The sequence below is a fragment of the Ruditapes philippinarum genome, unplaced genomic scaffold (genome assembly GCF_026571515.1).
Source record: "Ruditapes philippinarum isolate M1 unplaced genomic scaffold, ASM2657151v2 ctg6103_1_1_1_1, whole genome shotgun sequence".
NCBI classification, from domain to species: Eukaryota; Metazoa; Mollusca; class Bivalvia; order Venerida; family Veneridae; genus Ruditapes; species Ruditapes philippinarum.
In genome coordinates this window covers 107,092-131,163 of record NW_026859570.1, presented here as the reverse complement: position 1 = coordinate 131,163, position 24,072 = coordinate 107,092, and the positions used below count along the sequence as shown (strand labels likewise).

General features: G+C 31.2%; 1 protein-coding gene and 1 long non-coding RNA gene across 2 annotated transcripts in view; one reads left to right on the top strand and one right to left on the bottom strand.

Moving 5' to 3' along the window:
- The first annotated feature begins 9,707 nt into the window (after positions 1 to 9,707).
- On the top strand, positions 9,708 to 14,613 carry LOC132757080 (uncharacterized). Its single transcript, XR_009629407.1, has 2 exons — positions 9,708 to 11,224; positions 13,432 to 14,613. It is a non-coding gene; the product is annotated as an uncharacterized LOC132757080 (long non-coding RNA).
- Positions 14,614 to 23,649: 9,036 nt separating this feature from the next.
- Positions 23,650 to 24,072, bottom strand: part of LOC132757081 (peripheral plasma membrane protein CASK-like) — a 102,995-nt gene continuing 102,572 nt past the window's right edge. Inside the window, exon 12 of the mRNA XM_060748262.1 lies at positions 23,650 to 23,802. Coding sequence (XP_060604245.1) covers positions 23,650 to 23,802 — 153 coding nt within the window. The remainder of the gene's footprint in view (positions 23,803 to 24,072) is intronic.

Below are 24,072 nucleotides of genomic sequence, written 5' to 3'. Positions count from 1 at the left end.
CTTTGACAATCACTAAATTAAAATGTTAAATAATATAAATGACAGGTGATAGTGCTGGTGACAGAACCCCAGGATGCAATCTTCAAAAGTAAATTAATGTAAGCTGACAAAAGTTGTCTCAGCAATCTGACATAAATAGATAGAAAGAGATGTTGATCCCCAAATCAATTTTTCAGTTTAGTCTTTAAACAGAATTTAGTCTCTGTATCTGTGCTTTACTTGGACATGTATCCCACTGGAATAGTGTTGGTATCCCACTGGGAAATTTGGTCAGGATCCCACTGGGATATTTGGTCAGGATCCAACTGGGAAATTTGGTCGGGATCCCACTGGGATAGTGCTGGGATCCCACTGGGATAGTGCTGGGATCCCAATGGGACAGTACTGGGATCCCACTGGGACTTTTGGATGGGATCCCACTGGGATAAGGGTGGGATCCCAATGGGATCCAGACCAATTTTCCCAATGGGTCCCACTGGGATCCCAACTGAAATTCCACTGGGATCCCACCCTCTCCCAGTCAATTTTTCAGTAGGGTGACTAAAAAAGAGCATCACGCACAACTACTTCAAGTAGAAATATTTACACCTTAAATGCTAAAATACCTAAATTTACTATATTGCCATAAAATCATTTACTTTTTAAATTTGATCTCCGAGAAAGAACATTGATTAACATTATACCCATTTATTTTTATTGTATTTCTTTGGACATAAGCACCTGGGGCTTGGTGAACTTTTTTAAAAAATCTTCATTTTGAAATTTTAACAATAGTCTGCCATGGTAACCGATTTAAACAGGCATGGTATAAATAATCTCTAGATCATTTGTTGATAAAATTATGAATAATAAGTTGTTTTTTTGTTTTTTACTACAGAAATAAAAGGAATGTCCTTAAGTTGAAAAAGCTAATGACTTACCCACAATGGTATCCGTATAAGTCGTAATCTAATGCACGACGGGGATTTTTACGTTTTAATCCAACCCCCTAAAACAATATCCTCAAAAACTCCATTTCCCGACTTGGCCCCTTACAGGGGACTACTTTTTGTACTTAGACTAAATGAAACAGATGAAGATTTCAATGACGGTTGGCTAGCAATACCAACTTTCTTTTAGTCGACGGTCCGCGTGGTGATTTTATAAAAGTAGTTGTAAAAGTTGATTCTTTGACGACTTTGAACTGCCTGGCATCGGTGACTGTGCCAGCCCATTTTTTGTTTCAAGTGCACTTTAGTTACCATGGCAATGTTTAATAGTGTTTTAAAATGAAAATTAACATTTCTAGTTTTAAATTGTACTTTTTTCTTTATAATTCTTTTAACCACTTAAAGCTATGTAAAATGTCATACACTATAAACACGGTTTTCCTAATATCAAATGAAAAAGGCAAGCTTCCTCGCTAATTGTTAACATTGTTACGATGAGTTGAAACATAACCGTCACTTTATAAACATGACTTGCACTATTCCATTCACAGAACTTTTTTTTCACTATGACATGACATATTAGAGTCGGAATATATTCTAAGATGTGATTCGGTTCTGGATACTACTATATATATATATTAGTGTTAGCGTTAATTACCGTGAAACACCTTGTGAAAATCTAATTAACAAATCTAATTAACAGACCAATTGTTGGTCAGAATTTCATGAATGACAGACTAAAATATTCAAGAAACCACTAATTATGTATCCACAATTGAGGAAATAGTATTTTTTAATTTTGGAACTTACTCAAAATTTAAAATTTTAAATTTATTGGGTTTTTAACAACGTTTCACATTAAATACACCAAGAACCATTCCCATTTATATATTTAATTTATCCCGTAAGAATATTATATCAATTTAAGTCATAGAATCTATTATGTAATCACAATTTTCACTCTCATTCTCTCGAAAAAGATCCCTCTATCAACAGGTAGTAGTAACCTTACAGTAAATTTTGGGCCTGTGACAATGCTTGAAACAAATTAAACACCTGCTTATTTTTAGGGCACTACATTGTATTTCCCATTTTTTTCACAGAAATATTCTGACAGTTTAAAATCCCCCGAAGAAGCCATCTCAAATTCTTAATATACACAAATTCTGTAAGAGTATATGATATTCTGCTATTCAATTTCACAAATCTAATCCAGTGTTCCTCATACATATATCACATCATATTATTCTTGTATGACACATATAATAATTTTCACTTGCCATGAGTTTTTCCTTGTATTTATATCATACCTACGTACATTCATTCTATATGAATATATATTCTTATATCAAATATATCACATATACAGATTCACAATGTTTATAATCTATATAAAGACTGCATTATACGAGAGATATTTTGTTGTTCAGGGAAATCCCCCCACTACAACAACAACAACATTCATTGTACAGTATGTTAGTCTAGCATTGACAAGTCTATTCATCATACAAGATTTTGGTATTATATATATTTGGTACTTGTTCTGATACAAGAAGTTACTTACATATACCAGAAATATTTATCCCAATTTTAAATTACGACTGTTAAATGATTTGGTTACTTGGGAGCCAATTTACATTGTTTCTTGTTCTGTTACAAAAATTTCAGTTCAAGCACTGTAACATTTGCATTGTTATATTTTAGACTAACTTTCTATAAATATTATGAATTTATGACAAACTTTATATATAATATTATGAATTTATGACTTACTCTATATATATTATGAATTTATGACTATGACAAACTTTTTATATTATGATATTATGAATTTATGACTTACTCTATAATTATATATTATGAATTTATGACTATGACAAACTTTTTATATATAATATAATGAATTTATGACTAACTTTATATATAATGTTATGAATTTATGACAAACTTTATATATAATATTATGAATTTATGACTAACTTTATATATAATATTATGAATTTATGACAAACTTTCTATAAATATTATGAATTTATGACAAACTTCATATATGATATTATGAATTTTTGACTAACTTTATATATAATATTATGAATTTATGACAAACTTTATATATAATATTATGAATTTATGACAAACTTTATATATAATATTATAAATTTATGACAAACTTTATATATAATATTATGAATTTATGACAAACTTTATGAATTTTATAAGCAGTAATTGGCAATTAACATATCCAGTATTTATAATTGTCTCTAATTATAGCTCTCTATCAATAAATAACATCATCATCATTACGTTTAAGTCTTGTATCAGATAAATGTAATAATCTTATATGACCTTGAAGGCAACAATATAACCTATTTATCATTCATTATATTGCTAAATTTATATGCTGGCTTAAATTGAACTAAAGGAATTGTATTTAATTTACCCTGTCACTATTTTCTTCAAAAAGCTTTAATAGTTACTCTTTCAATTAGGTTTGATGAGACAATGGCCAACTCCACAAAACATTTGTAAATATATTTCTCCTCAATTTAAGTTATGTCAGATAATAACTTTTCATTTAACTTTAACCTACACCAAAAGGAACTGAGATTTTTACTATCATGTTAATTGCTGATAAATCAATTTGATCATTTTGACACCTGAATGTGTGATCAGATTCTATAAACTGTAAATGATGGAATGTTTTATCTAAATGCATTGTAGCCCTCTCTCTGATTTAAATGTCTTTTAAATAGTCAATCATTAAATGTAACCTTAACCTCATTCTCTAGAATATTTTCATTTTTTTGTTGAAATGAATTATTTATTCTGCATTCATTGGAACTCATCAAATTTTTGGTGATCAATCCACAGCTCATGATATAAGTCAAGTGTGGAAGTTGACAATAAATTGTGGAAATCTGTACTCATTTATGGTGTTGATTTTAATTAGTGTGTCAGTCTAGAAAGCAGACAAGCACCTGTCACTCTTTAATTGTCTTAGATGTTTATATAATTAATATGTTTATATTACTGTTATATACCATACATTGAAATCAATGCATCAAAATAAATTAAAATTTACATCAACTCTGTCATGTTGGCTCATTAACAAAAGATAAGAAACTCTGCCTGCAGCCTTTTAATTGGCATTATTTAAATAAATCATAATGTCTTATTTGCATCATTTTCAAATCAATTAAGTATGATAAGTTTAATGTGTAGAACAAGATGTTATTTAAAATCCCTATAATAATAATCACATGTATAAATTCTTCTTGTTTATCATCAGAATTAAAATCCTCAAATATATTACTGTGTTATAACAATTTGTTAAATAAATCAATTCCACAATCAGACACCAGATAAATTCCCCCACAATGAGCCTATCAGCAGACACTTTATAGTCAATTTCTGCAAGCAATGCATTCTCCTTATACTTAAGATGATAAAGTTTAGAGTACATCTTTTATACAAGGTCATTTTAAAACTTGCCCGAATGTCTTTAATTGAATATAGATTTTCTTACAGCAATCTTTTCCCTAGAAATTTTCTAGGATTGATAAATTTGAGAACTTTGAAGATGATAAAGTCATTTTATTTTTTTTGTGCCCACACATTTTTTTTTTCAAGACGGTAATTACTAGACAGTGGATAAGTTGTCTTAAAATAACAGTGATTTAACTTATTTTTTATGTAACATGAATATTTAAAGAGGCAATTTTAATACTTTAATGATTCTCTTAAAATTTCTATCACGCTAAATCTTTAAGTTTAATCACTGCATGACTTTCTAATTTGAAAACTGAAGCAAGCAAATAAAACAGACTTTATTTACTGGTCTTACTAAGGTTATTATTATCTGTATAAATACAGTGCATTGATGGAAATTATAAATCTGAATTAATTAACCTTTAGACTATACTATTGGCGACTGATATTACCCACTTAATAAGTGCAGACCAAGATCACATTGGCACATTTCGGCTGTTTGATCATTGTCTATATTGTTGACTAATGTGAATTCACTTAATTCCGTGGACATGATTTTTTGCGGATATTTTTTGTGCATACTAAAACTCCTGGACTGTTTACTTTTCCAAAAGGTAAACTATAAATAACGTGACATAAAATAATCTTACAGCAGTCTGACTTCCCAAACTTCATAATCCTACTAAAACTTCTTGCAAAACCCCAAAAACTGCAGTAACTGACCATTATTTAAAGTGAAAGCGAGCTCTTTAAGGACACAGATCCAAGAAATCTGCCACTGGCTAAAAGCTTGTGGGACAGATCTTGTTACCTCATTCTGCATCTACAATATCTATGGAAAAATTAGTTTGAAAATATCATAAACCAGGTCTAAGATTAGTTACTGGAAACAGACTTGAACACACTTGATAACTTACTAAACTTTAGTTACTATAGTTCTTATAAATGACAGTTCACAATCATACCAAAAAGGGCAAAAATCTTATTTACAAAATTAGGATAAAATATTTCCCAGCCAGACAATTGGTTTAACAAGTCAGATTTTCTCACTAATCAAAGTCTTAACTTCATAGAATATATCTTCAAATTCTATCTAATTCTATTTGATCTTAATCTATCAGTCTATAGAACCACCTTCACACAGACAGTTCACCTTCCGTAGAAAGATGTTTCCTAGCTGATTGACTAACCTTAGTTTATACAAATTTATTTTAGTTTGATTGTGTTGGAAGCTATAAGCTTATTGAAACACTCTCGAATCCGTTCCTGGAACCAACCAGTACTAAGCAATGAATGTAAAGTTTCTTGCTCAAGGAAACAATGGCTTGCCTCTGACAGGGTTTGAACCCATGGGGTCAGCAATCCTTAGATTTCTAGTCCAACGGGTTTAAACCACTGTGCCACGCCGACTAACCTTGAAGTCACTGTATAAAAAACTTCAGTTCTGAAAGGCATATTATGCCTCAGACACATTTTTTTTTTCCATTTCTTTAGAAGAGGCAAACATGACTTTCATATTAACACTTGAATAATGGTTACAGAGCATATTAGATGTTTGTTACCTGAAGAAAGTCAGTACTAATTGTGAAATTAGTTGTCATACAAGTAGCATAATGTAAACAAAGTACAGTATTCTATATGGTTTTATACTATCAAATTATAATTTGAAAAATTCTCTAAAAATGATCGATGGTTTACTCCATAATGAAAGATGGACAAGTCCATTTTAAGAAATTTAGGGTGGTAAAACTTTACGCTTTACTTCATCTAAAATTGCATTGATGACACTATCCTTTAATTTCCTCAGGGTATAACAAGCAATATAGGGAATTATATATATTCATTTAGAAATCTAATTTACAAGAAGTGAAATGAGTTATGAATTCATGCATATTTAAACAAAATATATTACCACCAACAGACCTAATACAAATTACAAATTATTTTTTTAATAATTTTGAAACATTTGACATTTACTACAGTTCAGACCGAGGTACAGGATACTATATAATTCATCAATATCAAGGGATTATCACTATGTATTAACTTATTGTTTAGCATGTCAGAAATTAATTATTTATTGCATGGTTTTTAACAAACTATTAACAAAGTATCATTATATATCATTCAGGTAATATCAATATGTTTAACGGATACGATGGTACAGGCTAGGACATTTATTCCAGTTGATTGCATTAGAACATTTTCAATTATATAAATGAAAATATGAATAAATAACAAGGAGTTAAAAATGATTAATAAAGTTATAGATTTGTGGATGGTGTCAGACTGTCAAAGTAAAAGGATGATTGTCAGCTGAGTATAGTTGTAAAGACAGGGTTTTCATCATATTTCAAAGAATTTAGCTGGGACATTCTTCAAAGGGTATACATAAAGTAAACCAAGCCTGCAGCATTTTCAATTTTGCCATTTTGGGAGTTCTTTAAGGTTTCTATTTTGACCATTTAACTGACTATTATATACTAGTGAATGAAAACTATATGCATAATGGTGAATGACAACCATGTGTGTCATAACTAAAGCTTGAATTGTCTATTACATTTTACCATTTATAAACTTCACTAATATTTAAATCAATTGCTTTATAACAACAAGGTATTGTTTCATACTTCAGCTAAAATGGTCACATATGGTAATGCCTCTGGTATAATATAGACAATGGAATCTTCACTTAGATCTATACTTGTATCAGACTGTTATCACTACAATGTAGTAAATTGTTGTAATGTTATACTGAATTCTACATAAACATGTAAAGTTACACTGAATTTTACATAAACATGTAAAGTTACATTGAATTTTACATAAACATGTAAAGTGACATTGAATTCTACATAAACATATTAAGTTACACTAAATTCTACATAAACATTTAACTGAATTCTACATAAGCATGTAAAGTTACACTGAATTCTACATAAACATGTAAAGTTTCACTGAATTCTACATGTAAAGTGACAATGAATTCTACATAAACATGTAAAGTTTCACTGAATTCTACATGTAAAGTGACAATGAATTCTACATAAACATGTAAAGTTACATTGAATTCTACATGTAAAGTGACAATAAATTCTACATGAACATGTAAAGTGATATTGAATTCTACATAAACAGATTCTAACATATAACAATTAAATCATACAAGTTTATGTGTACACAAGAATTGATACATTACTTTGAAGAAACAATTAATGACAAACAGAATGATGTTTATACAATTCTTGATCAATACAATAATATTGTATTTATTCCAGATACTGATATTTCCTCAGTAACAACATAATTATATAGAAAATGTAAATGTACATACATAATAATGGAAAATATTTAAACAAACTATAATTTTTTAAGTAATACTGTAGTTAATTATCATAATCATGATATAATATTATTTTGCTGAAACTTTTATGATGTTATTAGTATGATGTTATTTACATCATTTTTTTACCAGAAACTTAAAGTAACAACTTATACATTTTCATTATCATGTCCTTAGCCTTTTGGTTCCCAGTAATAAAGTATTTTCACAATATTATAACATCACTTAAAACAGCATAAAATCATCTTTATTTACAAAGGACTTAATAGAACCACTCTGCATTTCCTGAATAGATACCAAAACTCTTCCAATAATATTACTTTTGATTAATATTCTTGTGACAATGATTCTTGTGACTTTACAATAATTAAATTCGATGAAAAAATCCGTTTTCTTTTCTATTTTTCTTTATTTCAGAGAGTAAATGTTGTATAAAGATAAATTAAGATAGACTTATAATCTCTGTTACTTATAGAGTGTACAACATCAATTTCTCTCTATTTAATTGACAGGGAAATTTACTGTCTGCAGACCTCTTCACATCACGATCTAACTAAACTATATCTAATTATCTCCCTTTATTCATTGTCCAGTATATTAACATAATTAAAGTTATTTAACATCAGTGCTTCCAGTCCGGACAAAACTGTTACTATTAACTACCAAAGGTTTATTATATATAGGGTATAAAGCTATATCTCATAACTTTTTTTATATAAAATTTATAAATGATAAAATGTTGTTTCCAATATCTTATGGTACATTCTGAAAATAGTTGTATGAAAAGTGTGCCTAAATAGAACAAAATATTAGGCTGCTACTTTAAGAAGGTCAGTTTTAACTGTTTAACTTTCCATCAGCCATTATCTGGATAGCTTCCTCACATGAAAGAATTCAAAGTCAATGAAGGAATTCGAACTCACAGCTGTTCAAATCAAATCAAAATTAATTTATTGTCAGTATATATATATAATTATATATAACATTTCACAAAACATAAGCTTTGAATAGCTTTTGACCGACAGAGTGGCAAGTGATATATTAAATGTAATCAGCAACAGAAAGTCAAAGACCCCCTTTTGAGTACTAAGTGGCAACAATATACGTTCCAAGTAAACCACCCGGAAATGGTAAGACCATAACCTGTATACCAAGTAAACCACCCGGAAATGGTAAGACCATAACCTGTATACCAAGTAAACCACCCGGAAATGGTAAGACCATAACCTGTATACCATGAAAACCACCAGGAAATGGTAAGACCATAACCTGTATACCAAGTAAACCACCAGGAAATGGTAAGACCATAACCTGTATACCAAGTAAACCACCAGGAAATGGTAAGACCATAACCTGTATACCAAGTAAACCACCCGGAAATGGTAAGACCATAACCTGTATACCATGAAAACCACCAGGAAATGGTAAGACCATAACCTGTATACCAAGTAAACCACCAGGAAATGGTAAGACCATAACCTGTATACCAAGAAAACCACCAGGAAATGGTAAGACCATAACCTGTATACCAAGTAAACCACCCGGAAATGGTAAGACCATAACCTGTATACCATGAAAACCACCAGGAAATGGTAAGACCATAACCTGTATACCATGAAAACCACCAGGAAATGGTAAGACCATAACCTGTATACCAAGTAAACCACCAGGAAATGGTAAGACCATAAACCTGTATACCAAGTAAACCACCCGGAAATAGTAAGACCATAACCTGTATACCCAGATGATACCAAAACAACAACAACAAAAACAATGAGCAAGCAATGAAAATCATTACAAAAAACAAATATTTTGGTATTCACATGAAAAATGAGGTTTCAGACATTGGATACCTCCCAGACAAGACACTTTGGGGAGTGTTGCAGAATAACTTATAGTTGTGAGTTACAACATTACAATGTTCCTTAAGGTGTATAGACATGCGATATCCCTTGCAGAAATATATACTGGCATTTAAAAAGTCCCAGTATTTCCCAGTTATTATCCTAGAAAATTCCAGAATGTTAAAACCAGTCTTGGCTATTCTAGTATGGCCTAGGAAATACCAGTTACTGAGAACTAGGCATTTCTAATAATTTTTAAACAACTCATCAATTTCTAAGTTATACTAGGAATTGTAATTTATTTTCTGAGATTTCTAAGACTTAAGATTTTGCAAAATTCCTAGTCTTTAGGAATAACTTAGAATTTATCTTGTAGAACAAAATCCTTAACATCTGTGCTAAATTCCTTGAATCTTACAAAAATTCCTAAAGACTAGGAATTCTCTTTGTTGAAAGTAAACATGCAAGTAAATAAAGAAGGAAGACAATAAAATTGAAAATAAAAATGTTTTCTTTCTTTTTTTTAAATAAAACAACATACTGACCTAGATCTATTTAATAATATTTTTCTAGGATTACTATTATTATTATCATTTAATTGAAATTTAATAATCAATTGACCTTAATTTATGACAATTTTATCATAGGCCATTTAATTAATAGATAGTAGGAATATATAATCCAAAAAGAAATAACAAATGTACAGGCAATCCAAGTAAATCAAAGACGTATTATAAACCTTAAAAAAAACAATCAATAATTGACATCTGAAGTATGTAATTTTTATCAGTTGTGTAGAGCTATTTTTAGCGCTGTCAAATTGCATCCACTGATGTCATGCTTCAGTGCACAGGCTGTGTGTATAAACCACTTTATACACGGCTTACACTGCCAGGAGTGTGATTTGAACATATGTAGATCTAATTAGGGGTGGATTTAAGGTGATTATTATTGCATAGTTGAAAATCCCATGTGGCAAATTGACTCTTGTGCAGATTTTTTCACGTGTCAAATTTGTGCATTTCCAAGTTTTTACGAGTCAAAACCCGAATCCCCGCATCAAATTAAAGTAGGCCTATAATTTATGTGGCAGGTCATATTTATGCTGACGGAAATTAACGATGATAACTTAGTCTTTACTTAACCAGCGAACCTTTACGTTTATACTCGAGCAATATCCGTAAATTTACGCTAACCAAGACGAGCATAATTTCATGACGTATTGGATACGTATACTGATGACGTAGCAACACAATTGTTTTGGAAACTACTGTAGCTTTGTATGAAATTCAAGCGCTTGTTGGGCTTAAAATAATAGATTTGTGAAATAAAATTCAACGATATAATTGAAATTATTCAGTCATTGTATTGACGGCAAAAACAACGGAACTACACGAAATTATGCGAATCAAGCACATGTTACTGACGTAGTACACAGGATTATTGCGTAGAACACAGGTTTATTGTGCGCGCAATATTCAAAGACGGCAGACACTTCGTCTCATATCAACAGTGAACTGATATCGTCTCCCCAATAAAGACATTCAACGAGGAAGGTGAAATTGCTCAAGCAAATTATCAGAAGAAGACCTTTAAAGCTGCAATCGGTGAAATTCACTGTGAGTATTATCATAAATGCACTGATTTTTTCCCAAACAGAGCCGGCGTGTTTATGACCAAAATGAAGAGTCTAGAAATTATTTTAATGACCTTTCTTCACTTCTAAAAGCATTATTTTGAAACAATTTGCCGACTGTAACAATAGAAATAATAATTGTATTTCCAGCTTATTCCTAGTTACAATTAAGATACTTAAACCTTACTGGAAAAAATGCGTAAACGGACATTTGTCACATATTTTCGCGACCTGTTTTTATTTATTTCTTTGTTGAACAGGAAAGATATAATAATAATGAATAAAAAACAAACCATCGTTGAAGATGGTTGTGCTTCCCTGCAGGAAATTATTTGCTTATGCCTTCTAAAAGTTTAAAATATTGTTTTGAAAAATGCATGGTAGCAAGTTTCCCCCCCCCCCCCCCAGACAGTTCAATACCCTAGTATGCAGAAACAATATTTTTATATCACCATTAATCTATGAAATTATGTAGTTATATTAGAATATGATAAACAAGATCAACAAGAAAAGATGATGTTCAATAAGCCTACATCATGTCTGTATTTTAAAATAACACATTACTGACTGTATTTTTAAATCACAATAAGATACCTCAAAAAATTTATTTGAAACAGAAATCATGTTTTCTGTTTGTTTTTGTTTTGTATGTGTGATTTAATCTCTAGATTTCTGTGCATGTATAGGAATTATTGGACCACTAAAAAGTTGTCTAGGCCACCAAAATTTATCGGTCAGTGGTCCAGGTGACAGCCTGGCTAAAATGGTTTGTCTTTGACACTGCCTAAGCCTATACTAGAGAATCTGAATACTGGTCCATTAAAATAAATCCCACATGATGATTTGCAAAGAACAAAAATAGCACAAACAGTGTCATACTTTAAGCACTAACCTGAATACATTGCCTTAATCTCAGTCATCGAATTTAAGATTTTTGAATCGTTTTGAATTTATTCTACTATATATTTAACTAAATTCTCGTAAAATTTACACTGGTCATGGGCCATCAGGCCAGTGCTAAATTTGATGACTGTAATCTGTTATTGTATTAGGGGGAAGGACGTGAAGTGGTTGAACACGCTTGAACAAGATATTTTTGTTGCCCCACTTTAGTGACGGGCATTTAGATTTACCCTTGTCCGTCCGTTCTCTTTTGTGTCGGATGTTAAACTCAAAGTATTTGACCTAGAGTCATGAAACTTTACAGGAATGTTGATCAGCATGTGTAGTTGTGCACCTGGGTATTTTTGTCTGGATTTATATAGTATTTTTAGAGTTATTGCCCTTGACTAAGTAAAATTTTGCAATTTTCAACTTGTGTCGCATGTAACTCAAAATGGGTTTGACATAGAGTCATGAAACTTTGCAGGAATGTTGATCAGCATGTGAAGTTGTGCACTGGATATTTTTGTGTGGATTTATTTTATTTTTTAGAGTTATTGACCTTGACTTAGAAAATTTTTGCAATTTTCAACTTGTCGCATGTAAATCATAAAGGATTTGACATAGAGTCATTAAACCTTACGGGAAGGTCAGTCAGCATATGTAGTTGTGCACCTTGGGTTCCGCTTGTGGATTTATCCCATATTTGTAGAGTTATTTCCCTTGACTTTGTAAAAACTGTTTCATTATGTTGTGTTATTTGTTCCTTGAGTGCTTGAGTTAGAATCAACCAACTTTACAGAAATAATGATCAACATCACAAAATTACAGGAATAACAATGATAATAAATAATAATAAAAAAAATACACAGTATATTTTCATTAGTTTGCCTTTTTTGGTGAACTTCAAAACTTACACATGTGAATAAATGAGCATAAAAACCGCCCTGGATTTTCACTTATCAAATTTCAAAATATGTACATGACCAGTTTATAACTTCAATAGCTTTGTATAACCAAAAGCTACAAATCTGAGGCCCAGAACAGAGTGTGTCATAAACACTTCCTTCATGAATGGCCATTTAAAAAAAAATCAAATAACATACAAACCCACTTACCTGAAAAAATATGTGAGAGTTTTGTAAATATTTAAGACACAGAAACCATTTTGTCAAGTTTGCAATGATTTTACTCGCTTGAACCAAGTGTGCATCCACTTCACGTCCTGCCAAGTGATTTGTATTTATTTCGTATTCAAATATCTTGGTATATTTCCATATGTAGAGAAATGTATTTGTTTGATTTCAGATAAGAATTGGTACCACAAGGCCACAAAGTGAGGAGTTCAACTAACTTGTGGATGATGTTCCAAGCTGAGGAGAGTGAGAGCTTAAATCTATAAAATGGGTCAAAAACTTTTGATATAGAAACTGTCATAAATTCTTCAGTTAATTGAAAGAGGGCAAGTTGTACAAAATGCCATGGAGCTAAATATACATGGAGAAGAAACTGTGATGTCACACAGTTAAATTCAGTATTGGCAAAATTGTGTTCTTATAAGTTATCATATGTTGCGGGATTTTCAGAGATTTGATGCATCCTGGGTAAAAATAGCCAAAACACCGTCATATTGAATTCCCGGAGGAAGATGAAACATTTTTTTTGCTTAAATAAGAAGCAATAGTTATTTATTGTAAAAGGTACTATACACACTTTTCTATACAAATATTTCTCTGATGAAAATCTATGTTGGGGTATGTAAACAATAATTCATGGATATCGTCCAAGTTTAACGAGAGTGCGAAAATTGGAGACTAACGAGAAAACCCAATTATCACCGAAGCCTGCAAAGGATTGTGGGTCTGAATCTGACTATTATCTATTTTTAGAGCTTTCTATCTGTTGTATATATATATATATCTGTGAAAATGCAAAGAAGTCGTTGGATTACCAAAGATCAACATTTCATTTGATTACCAGTGATCATCAATTCAGTGGATTTCTGAGATTCTCAGTATGAAAAATTTGATGACAAGAAAATTATTAAACCGGCAAAAATTGGATCTTACAGCAAGGATTTACTCATTTCAGAAGACAGCAATAGAAAATGTAGGAGTTGCATGTAATTCTGGAGGTTTCTTGCGTCATGTTTTGTACTGTTTAAGTGACGTTTCTTAGACTGTTTAAGTGATGTCCCGCATTCAATCAGTTAAGAAAATGATGAAAGCAAATTAAAATCTAGGAGAGACCTAGTCAAGTATTATAATGTTTTAACTTTTAGTGCTAAATTCAAAGAGGTGTCTCATGTTACACTGTTTTAAAAAAAGGAATCTTAAGTCAAGTGTTATTGCCAAAGCTCATTGCATTCCAGTAACTACAATGATATATCTAAAGAAGTGTGTCTAAACAATACAAAAACAATTAAACTGTAAGGAAAATACTTTGTTTCATATGCAATCATGCTTTTTATTAAATTTAATAGTTTGCTTATGACTGATGTTGAACTGCTTGTCATTTAACTGGATTTAAAAGTGCACATTTTAGTTCACATCAGTACAATGTGCTTATGTGAAGTATTGTGATTGCCCTGTGTCCAATGGCATCTTGTATTGTCAGCACTTTCTTGTAATGATGTCTTCTACAAAACTGATTACCGGTATTTGATTTTAATCATAATGATCTTTTGGTGGCCCTAGTAACAGTAATTCAGCTGTGGTCCAGTCATACCCAGTTGCTAGGAATTTCCAGTACAATGCAATCCTAGGCTATTCCAGCCATTCCTTAGATCATGGAAATACCAGGAACGTCTGGGATATCCAAGTTCTTTGAAATGCCAAGGAATTACTAGAAAAAATGTTCCAAATACCGTGGGCAGGTCATTCTCAGTCATTCCTAAGATTATAAAAATACCTGGAGTTACTGGTATTATCATAGGTCTTTGAAAGGCCTTGAAATGCCTGGGATTGACTAGAAAAATGTTCCAAATACCGTGGGCAGGTCATTCTCAGTAATTAGGATTTTCAAATACAAGTTGATCTAAGGCATTCCTGGTTTCACATTTTTTTCTAGTTATTACCAGTAGTTTTCAGTCGTTCCAATTACCGCCAGCCAGTAACTGGAAATTCCTCAGATTTCCTTGCATTTCCTAGAAATTATCCCTGTAAATATTCCTGGGATTTCCCAATAAAATCCTAGTAAAATCCTGGTAAATTACCAGTAATTTCTGCAAGGGATATCAGTGATAAATTATTGATATCATCCAAATGTTTACAGTCACGCCATTGTAGAATAACAGAACCAGATATATTAATGAAATACACTAAAAGGTGTTAGTAAAGTCAGTGTATGTAAATATGTGGTTGGACAAGGCAATCTTAAACAGTCTGATGGGAATACAAATATAATAAATGTCAGCTTCCAGGGTCCACAAATAGTCTCGCAAGGTTTCTAAATGTTTTCTTAATGGTGTTTGTATGTTTCACAGTTAAATCTGTCTGTCTGCTTGAACATTTATCCCAGTAGATTTTGTTTGTTTATTTAAAGGACCTCATTCTTAAAATACCAAAATGAAAAAGCCATCTAAAGTAGTGTTTATTATACTTAATGTATACAGATTATGCAGTCTTACCAATTTACATTTACAATAAGAGTGACTCAAATCAGGGCTTATGTCCGTTAAGTTAGGTTACTCTGTTGGCAGCGACTTAACTATTGATCATAGGCTTTGCCATGTGCCTTCTCCATAACATGCACAACTCAAGAATGATTGGAGAAGCTTAGGCTGAGTGTTAATATACAATTAGTATATCATAAATAACCTAACTCTTTTATAATAATATGACAGTACTTTAATTACCTCCCTTTTTATAACATTACTTTTACCTCCCCCTTTTAAAATAATATGCAGAAAATCAATCAATAATTTTATCATCCCCCCTTTAATAACAACATAAGTTTGTAATCAAACAGTAAATTTATTGTCTCCCCCTTTTATAAAGTGTTTGTAATTAAACAGTAATTTATTATCTCCCCATTTTATAAAAATGTGTTCATAATCAAACAGTAATTTTATTACCTCCCCCTTTTATAAAAAAGTTTTTGTAATTAAACAGTAATTTTATTATCTCCCTCTTTTATAAAAAATTGTGCGTAATTTTATTATCTCCCCCTTTTATTGCAACGTGTTCATAATCAAACAGTAATTTTATTATCTCCCCCTTTTTGGAGATGAACAAGGCAATTCCTACTGAATAATTCATATAAGGCAAAAATAACCATCTTAGATTTTCTAGTTCAAACCATTGGTTCCAAGAAATATCTTAACAAGAATTTCCTCACCGATACAAACCAAACAATAAAGCAAAAAAATTCTTTATTTTCTTTTCTTTTTTTGGCAATAATACAGATTAAGCACAGCCTCAAGAAATTCAATATTGACATTTCTTTGAATTATTTAGCTGCCATGACAATTGAATAAAATGCAATGTCAAAGGAAATTACATTTACTACTGGGAGAAAAAAAGTCTGGAACTTTGATTAAATTGTCATATAATAACATATAATGCTAATCATTTCCGGACAGGTTCCCACCTTACACAGACACTGGACAAACAAAATGTATATATATAATATATATATAACAGAACATTGTCAACACAGACACCATCCAAACATATCCATCAAGCATATATGGTGTACAAATATGTCTATATTTACAATCCATGATGAAAAATATATCACCAAGGAATATCTCCAGCAATTATTTTTCAAGGAAAGCAAAGCAAATGTTTGTTTGGTGTGACTATGTCGTGGTGTATCACAGTATTTCAAACATATATATGGCGGCAGACAATTTCACTTGACAAATGTTCCTGGTTAACATACAAAGATAAGCTAGGAAGCTATAGGTACCACTGATGTCCAAACCAACATAATGCATTTGCGACCAGCATGGATCCAGACCAGCCTGCGCATTATGTTGGTTTTGTCATGACACTGCTCATATGACCCATTAAAGTGCCCTGCATGCAACCATACAGCCTTTTACTATTCTGTTGTTAGCTCAATTTTGGTATTGAGTGATATTGAACTTTAAATGGACCATTCTAAATTCAAAGCTGGAAATAATATCACAAATTCAGCAGGTTACAGGCTTCTTGCTTCAGTCCAGGAATATTGTCTTTTATAAAATTATATCTCTCTTATAAAACATACAAACATCCTCACTTATAAAACATACAAACATCCTCACTTATAAAACATACAAACATCCTCACTTATAAAACATACAAACATCCTCACTTATAAAACATACAAACATCCTCACTTATAAAACATACAAACATCCTCACTTATAAAACATACAAACATCCTCACTTATAAAACATACAAACATCCTCACTTATAAAACATACAAACATATAAAAATTGATTCTCAAACCACTGATAAAATAATCTTCATAATCTCCACATTTAGTCAATGTCCATAAACTGTCTGACAATTTGCATAATTTGCATACTCTAAATAATCAAGTTAGTGTAAACTAGTATATTCAGATGCTACAAATGTCCAACAATCTGTGAATATTAGGCCTATTTTATCTTATAATATAATTCCTTGTGTCATAATTTCCATCAAAATTTCATTTATTTATCCCTGTGGTTTTTCAGTAACATTAACTATAGCTGGCATGAAGGTCCCTAGTGTCTCATGCTCTATTTCAATGTCTTTATTAACTTCACTTCTTATTCCTGAAATGATCAGTAAAACTCTACTATAGCATACCTTAGTGTCCAAAAAAACATAAAATTTGGTCTCTTTATGGGTGTTTTTGTGTAGTAACCTGACTATACCAAGAGTCCAGTTGGAAATTTACCAAATATTAAGCTTTAATATAGTTTGTACAAGTTTTATTTTAAGTTGATTCATCACAAGAACTTCTACTATTTCCAAATGTGCAGCTGAAAGAAGCCAAGGTCCTCTGGAGAAAGAATTAGGTCAAGATACAAGATAAAAGATAAATGTATAATTTAGGCCAATAATTGTATCCAAAATATGCAAAACAAGCTTTAGGTCATTAACAGAAAGACAATTTCACAACAAGTTGAGAATTTGTTTTTATAGACATTATAGTTAAATACCTTATAAATACCCCCATTCAAAACAACAAACCATTAATGAGCTGAAGGATATTACCTAACAGTATCTTTCACCCAATGCTACATTTAATTTCTGCAATTTCTAAGAAAAGCCATTAAGGAAGATCTTTATTCAAGTCTCCAAAATATGAAACCAAATAAAGAACTTACTACGTCTAAACCAATTACGTGTAGGAAATAGCGTGCAGTGGTCTTAAATCAGACATAACAAATTTTCCAAGCAACCTTTTAACATTTCATTCCAAAATCAATGCCACAATGAACAATAAATACTGGCATTCATCCTATATGCTTTCTTGTACATTATAAATAAGACTGTATTTCGTTCCCTCTTTATTTCCTTCAAAATTTTCAAAAATTTCAATATAAAAAACTATCTCAGATGACTGTCACCTTAACTTGATTTTTTAAACAATCAATAAGTCCTTAGTAATAATTCTATGCTGTTTCTGAGTAATATTTCTTTAAACTGTGTGAAGGAACTGCAAAAGGTTTATTTAAAAGATTTAACTTTCAAAGCACTTAACCTAAATTGAGCAATTTTAAGTAAAGTCTTTTTCTGACTAATTAATAAACTGGCTGCTTCAATTACATGAATTATTAGGGCTGGAAATTTAAAGTCTTTAATTACTTACTTTGAGGGTTGGTATTGTTGCATCATGAGGGTTTGAGAAATTTGCATATGACGGTTGGAATCATTGCATCATGAGGGTTGGAATTATTGCATCATGAGGGTTGCAGTATTTGCATAATATGAGGATTGGAATTGTTGCATCATGAGGGTTGCAGTATTTGCATAATATGAGGATTGGAATTGTTGCATCATGAGGGTTTGCGGAATTTGCATAATATGAGGGTTGGTATTGTTACATCATGAGGGTTGCAGTATTTGCATAATATGAGGATTGGAATTGTTGCATCATGAGGGTTTGCGGAATTTGCATAATATGAGGGTTGGTATTGTTACATCATGAGGGTTGCAGTATTTGCATAATATGAGGATTGGAATTGTTGCATCATGAGGGTTGCGGAATTTGCATAATATGAGGGTTGGTATTGTTACATCATGAGGGTTGCAGTATTTGCATAATATGAGGATTGGTATTGTTGCATCATGAGGGTTGCGGATTTTGCATAATATGAGGATTGGAATTGTTGCATCATGAGGGTTTGCGGAATTTGCAAATGTAGATACAGCTCACTCTACATTTTTTACCCTGAAAACACTGCCAACATTTCTTTTCTTACCAGTAGGAAAAATAATTTCTCATTTCAGTTTATTTCATATAAATGTATATAATATATATAATGGATCTCATCAGACATACACTAGATTGCTCTGTCCAAACTTTTATTTATTGTTAAGCTTCCAATCACCTCTAAATGTATTATATTTCTATACCAATTCAGTATCAGTGTAAAATGGCGTGACTCAGTTATATAGAAAACAGTAACTTAACTATTATATTTAGCAATTTCCTTCGCCTATTGATAAATGGTAAGAAACGATATTGGTTACCATTTAATAGTTGCGTTTATTTTCATCGAGACTCCCAAAGGGCCATGTCTGTACAATATCATGGTATGAATTCAAATTAGCTCAGTACAAGATTTCTTCTTTTAGAATATAGTAGTGCAATTTTGTGAATAAATACAGCTGTGATCAAAATGACAAAAAATAAAAACAATTAAAATCAATTAAAGCTATAAATTATCTATATATTAGAATATAAAGCAATAGTGAATATAATACAAAAACCAACTAATGCTGCACAAACCAAACTTCAAAATGGTAGTGTGACCTTGACCTTTGAGGTAGGGACGTGATTATTGGACGCCACACATCTTCTTGATGTTGCAGACATTTATGTTAAGTTACTTTAATATCCTTCTATGCATGACAAAGTTACAGCCCGGACACGATTGTGTGTACCTATTAATTCTAATTGTGATAATGTGAAACTTCAAAATGTTAGTGTGACCTTGACCTTAGAGGTAGAGACTAATTCTTGGACGCGACACATGGTCTTGATGTGGTAGACATTTATGCCTAGTATTTTAAAATCCTTCAATGTATAACAAAGTTACAGCCGTAACAGGAATGTGTGTACCATAGATATTTACTCTAATTGTGATAATGTGAAACTTCAAAATGATAGTGTGACCTTGACCTTCGAGGTTAGGACGTGGTTCTTGGGCGCAACACATTGTCTTGATGAGGTAGACATTTGTGCCAAGATATTTCAAATCCCTCAATGTATAACAATTCTTGTTACAGTCCAGACACGAATGAAGTGGGACAGACGGATGGACATTCCAAAATTTTTGCTTTTGGGGCTATTTTCTTTGTTATTTTCTTTGTTTTCTTAAGGGCTACTAGCCCCTAAACCCTTTGATCATGGAATGAACCTTTCGTTCTCTTTTGTTCTCTTTACTGTTATATAGCCCCTAAACCCAAAATGTTTGCTCTGACGGAAAAACAGACGGTGCAATTATATTATGCCTCTCTTTGGGAGCATAAAAAGAAAGATAATTTAAAACCATGAAAAAAAACAACAGTTAACAAATACCATGTTGAATTTATCTGACAATAATCATAACATCTGTACAGTAGCTGTAATATCTCCAAGAACTTCATTCATATGTCCCTGTAGTTTTCACAAAATATTAACATCATCAGACACGTTGGATCCACATGGTTATAATACCACTCAAATTGTCTCTTTTAAAATATTTCTTTTTATTTTTTTTTCTTAAAACCAACACATGAATGACTTCCTTGTTTTAATGATTTGTTGTCTTTCCTTTTTATTATCCAATTAACTTTCAAATAGAATTTTAATGAGGAGACATACACATTCAAAGGTTATCATGATTTATAAAATGAAATAAAAAAATATGCAGAAGATCTATTAAACAGTGACACCTGGTTTATAACCATTGAGACAGGCTTATACCTTATATATACGATAATGAACTATCTTATACCTTATATAGGATAATGAACTGTCTTATACCTTATATACGATAATGAACTATCTTATACCTTATGTACAATAAGAACTATCTTATACCTTATGTATGATAATAAACTATCTTATACCTTATGTACGATAAGAACTATCTTATACCTTATGTATGATAATAAACTATCTTATACCTTATGTACGATAAGAACTATCTTATACCTTATGTATGATAATAAACTATCTTATACCTTATATACAATAATGACCTATCTTATAGGATCTTATATACGATAATGAACTATCTTATACCTTATAAACGATAATGAACTATCTTATACCTTATATACGATAATGAACTATCTTATACCTTATATACGATAATGAACTATCTTATACCTTATATACGATAATGAACTATCTGATACCTTATATACGATAATGAACTATCTTATACCTTATATACGATAATGAACTATCTTATACCTTATGTATGATAATGAACCATTTTATACCTTATGTACGATAATGAACTATCTTATACCTTATATACCACAATGAACTATCTTACACCTTATGTACGATAATGAACTATCTTATACCTAATATACGATAATGAACTATCTTATACCTTATGTATGATAATGAACCATTTTATACCTTATGTACGATAATGAACTATCTTATACCTTATATACGATAATGAACTATCTTATACCTTATATATGATAATGAACTATCTTATACCTTATATACGATAATGAACTATTTTATACCTGATATACAATAATGAACTATCTTATACTTTACATACGATAATGAACTTTGAACTCTTGTACCTTCATTTTCATATTAGTACATTTTTTTGCTTTTGAACCAAATTTAACTTGGTGTCAATAAATGACAAAATTTGATGTACTGTATGGAAACAAAAACAACAACATTTTGAATAAATTTAAATTCTCTGATGGTGGCTACTGAATCAATTGAAAAGGATCAGTGCAGACCAAGATCATCCAACACATCCATGTCATCTCATGATCATAATGTCTGCACAGTGTTTGCTATTAGGGTCAGTACTTATTTTTAAATTTCCCCTGAAAAGCAATAAATGGTTCTGTCCAGATTGAATTACAGACAAGTCTGTATAAGATATTTAGCATTGTAAGGGTTGAACAGTAAGATAAATCGTGGCTTAGCTTTTTATTTATTTAAATAATGGAAAGATAAACAGGACAGAAAGATGAGCAGACAGACATACAGAAAGACATACAGACAAATAGACAGACACTTAAGTGAATCTTGATCCCATAATTACATAATATCCATACACATAATTGATATAGTTAGTGCAAGAAACAGCAAGAATGAAAGCTCTAAGGCTATGACTAGATATAAACAAAACCACTGTAACAGTATAAACCAATTATGTGTAGATATATACAAAACCAGTCTGTAACAGTATCTACAGAAACTGGGGAGCACCGGCTTTAATCAGACATTACAAATTTTCTCCGCAACCTTTTCACATTTCATTCCAAAATCAATGCGAATGTGAACGATAAACAATGCATTTATCCTATATTACTTCCACGCCAAGGATCTGCATTTAGATGAAATCATTTCCCTCCCTGTTTAAGAAAAGTTTTCCAAGATAAAGCGGAACAATCCAAAATAAACGCTACATTGCAACTTTTCCAAGAAATATTTCTTGACAGGCAAATACAGTTACAGCTAAACTATTAAACTGTGAACACGCTTCACTATCATAGATGTATCATTAAAATCTGAAATATATGTACACAAAAATCTTACACGAATCATTTTAGTTAACCTACAACTTAATATCACATACAAAATTTATTAAAAAACCAATTTTTATAATCCTTTGATAGTACATGTCATGCAAATCTAAAATATTGCAATGTTGACAAAATGCATAAGATTGTTACATGATGTACAAATCTACAAATGTACAGCAGAAATTTTGAATTCAGACGAAAGACTTCTGAACTTACAAACATGGAGCATACTGGAGCATACTGGGTTTGTTATAATACTTTTATATCAATTTCAGGGGCAAAACTTTGTCAGTGAAATGCAATGAAGAGTTGTGAAACTAAGCACTTGTGAGACCTGACAGTCATGTTTTAAGTTTCAAATTAATAGCTGAAGTGGTTTAACAGGTATGAAAGAAAATCAATTTGGATTGGGACAAAGCGATTCCTATATAGCTTCCACCCCAAAACACCCCCCACCCCAACAATATCATCCACACTATATTTTATGTTTGTAGGGTATAATCAGTACTGGTGTTATATGAGGTAACAAGGTAGTAACTTCAGTAGCACTCAAACCTAAGATCTCTATTTGCTAGGCAGACACTATAACCACTAGGCCATCACTCTGTCGGCTCATATTTATATAACACAGATTTCAGTATCAAAATGCCAGAACTGAGGGAGTCAGCTTCACTGCACAGTATCTGGCTATTCTTCATGGATATATAGACTGAAGTGGTCAAATACTGGTGAGAATGGCCAGTCCTCATCAACTGAAAAGCTCACAAAGCACTTACATAAAATCCTGGACCCATCATCCACAATACGGTAAACACTTGATCATATAAACACTGTGAATTAACAGAGTCCATTATTTAGTCCATATTGTCATGATGTCCACTTTACATACACACACATTCACATGTACATATATAACATATGTATCACACAATGTTATTATTTCTTTAAATAAACAAAAGGATAATGTATCTCACAATATACATAAAAGTCCACAAAAACTCTCTCTGAAACCACTATTACAC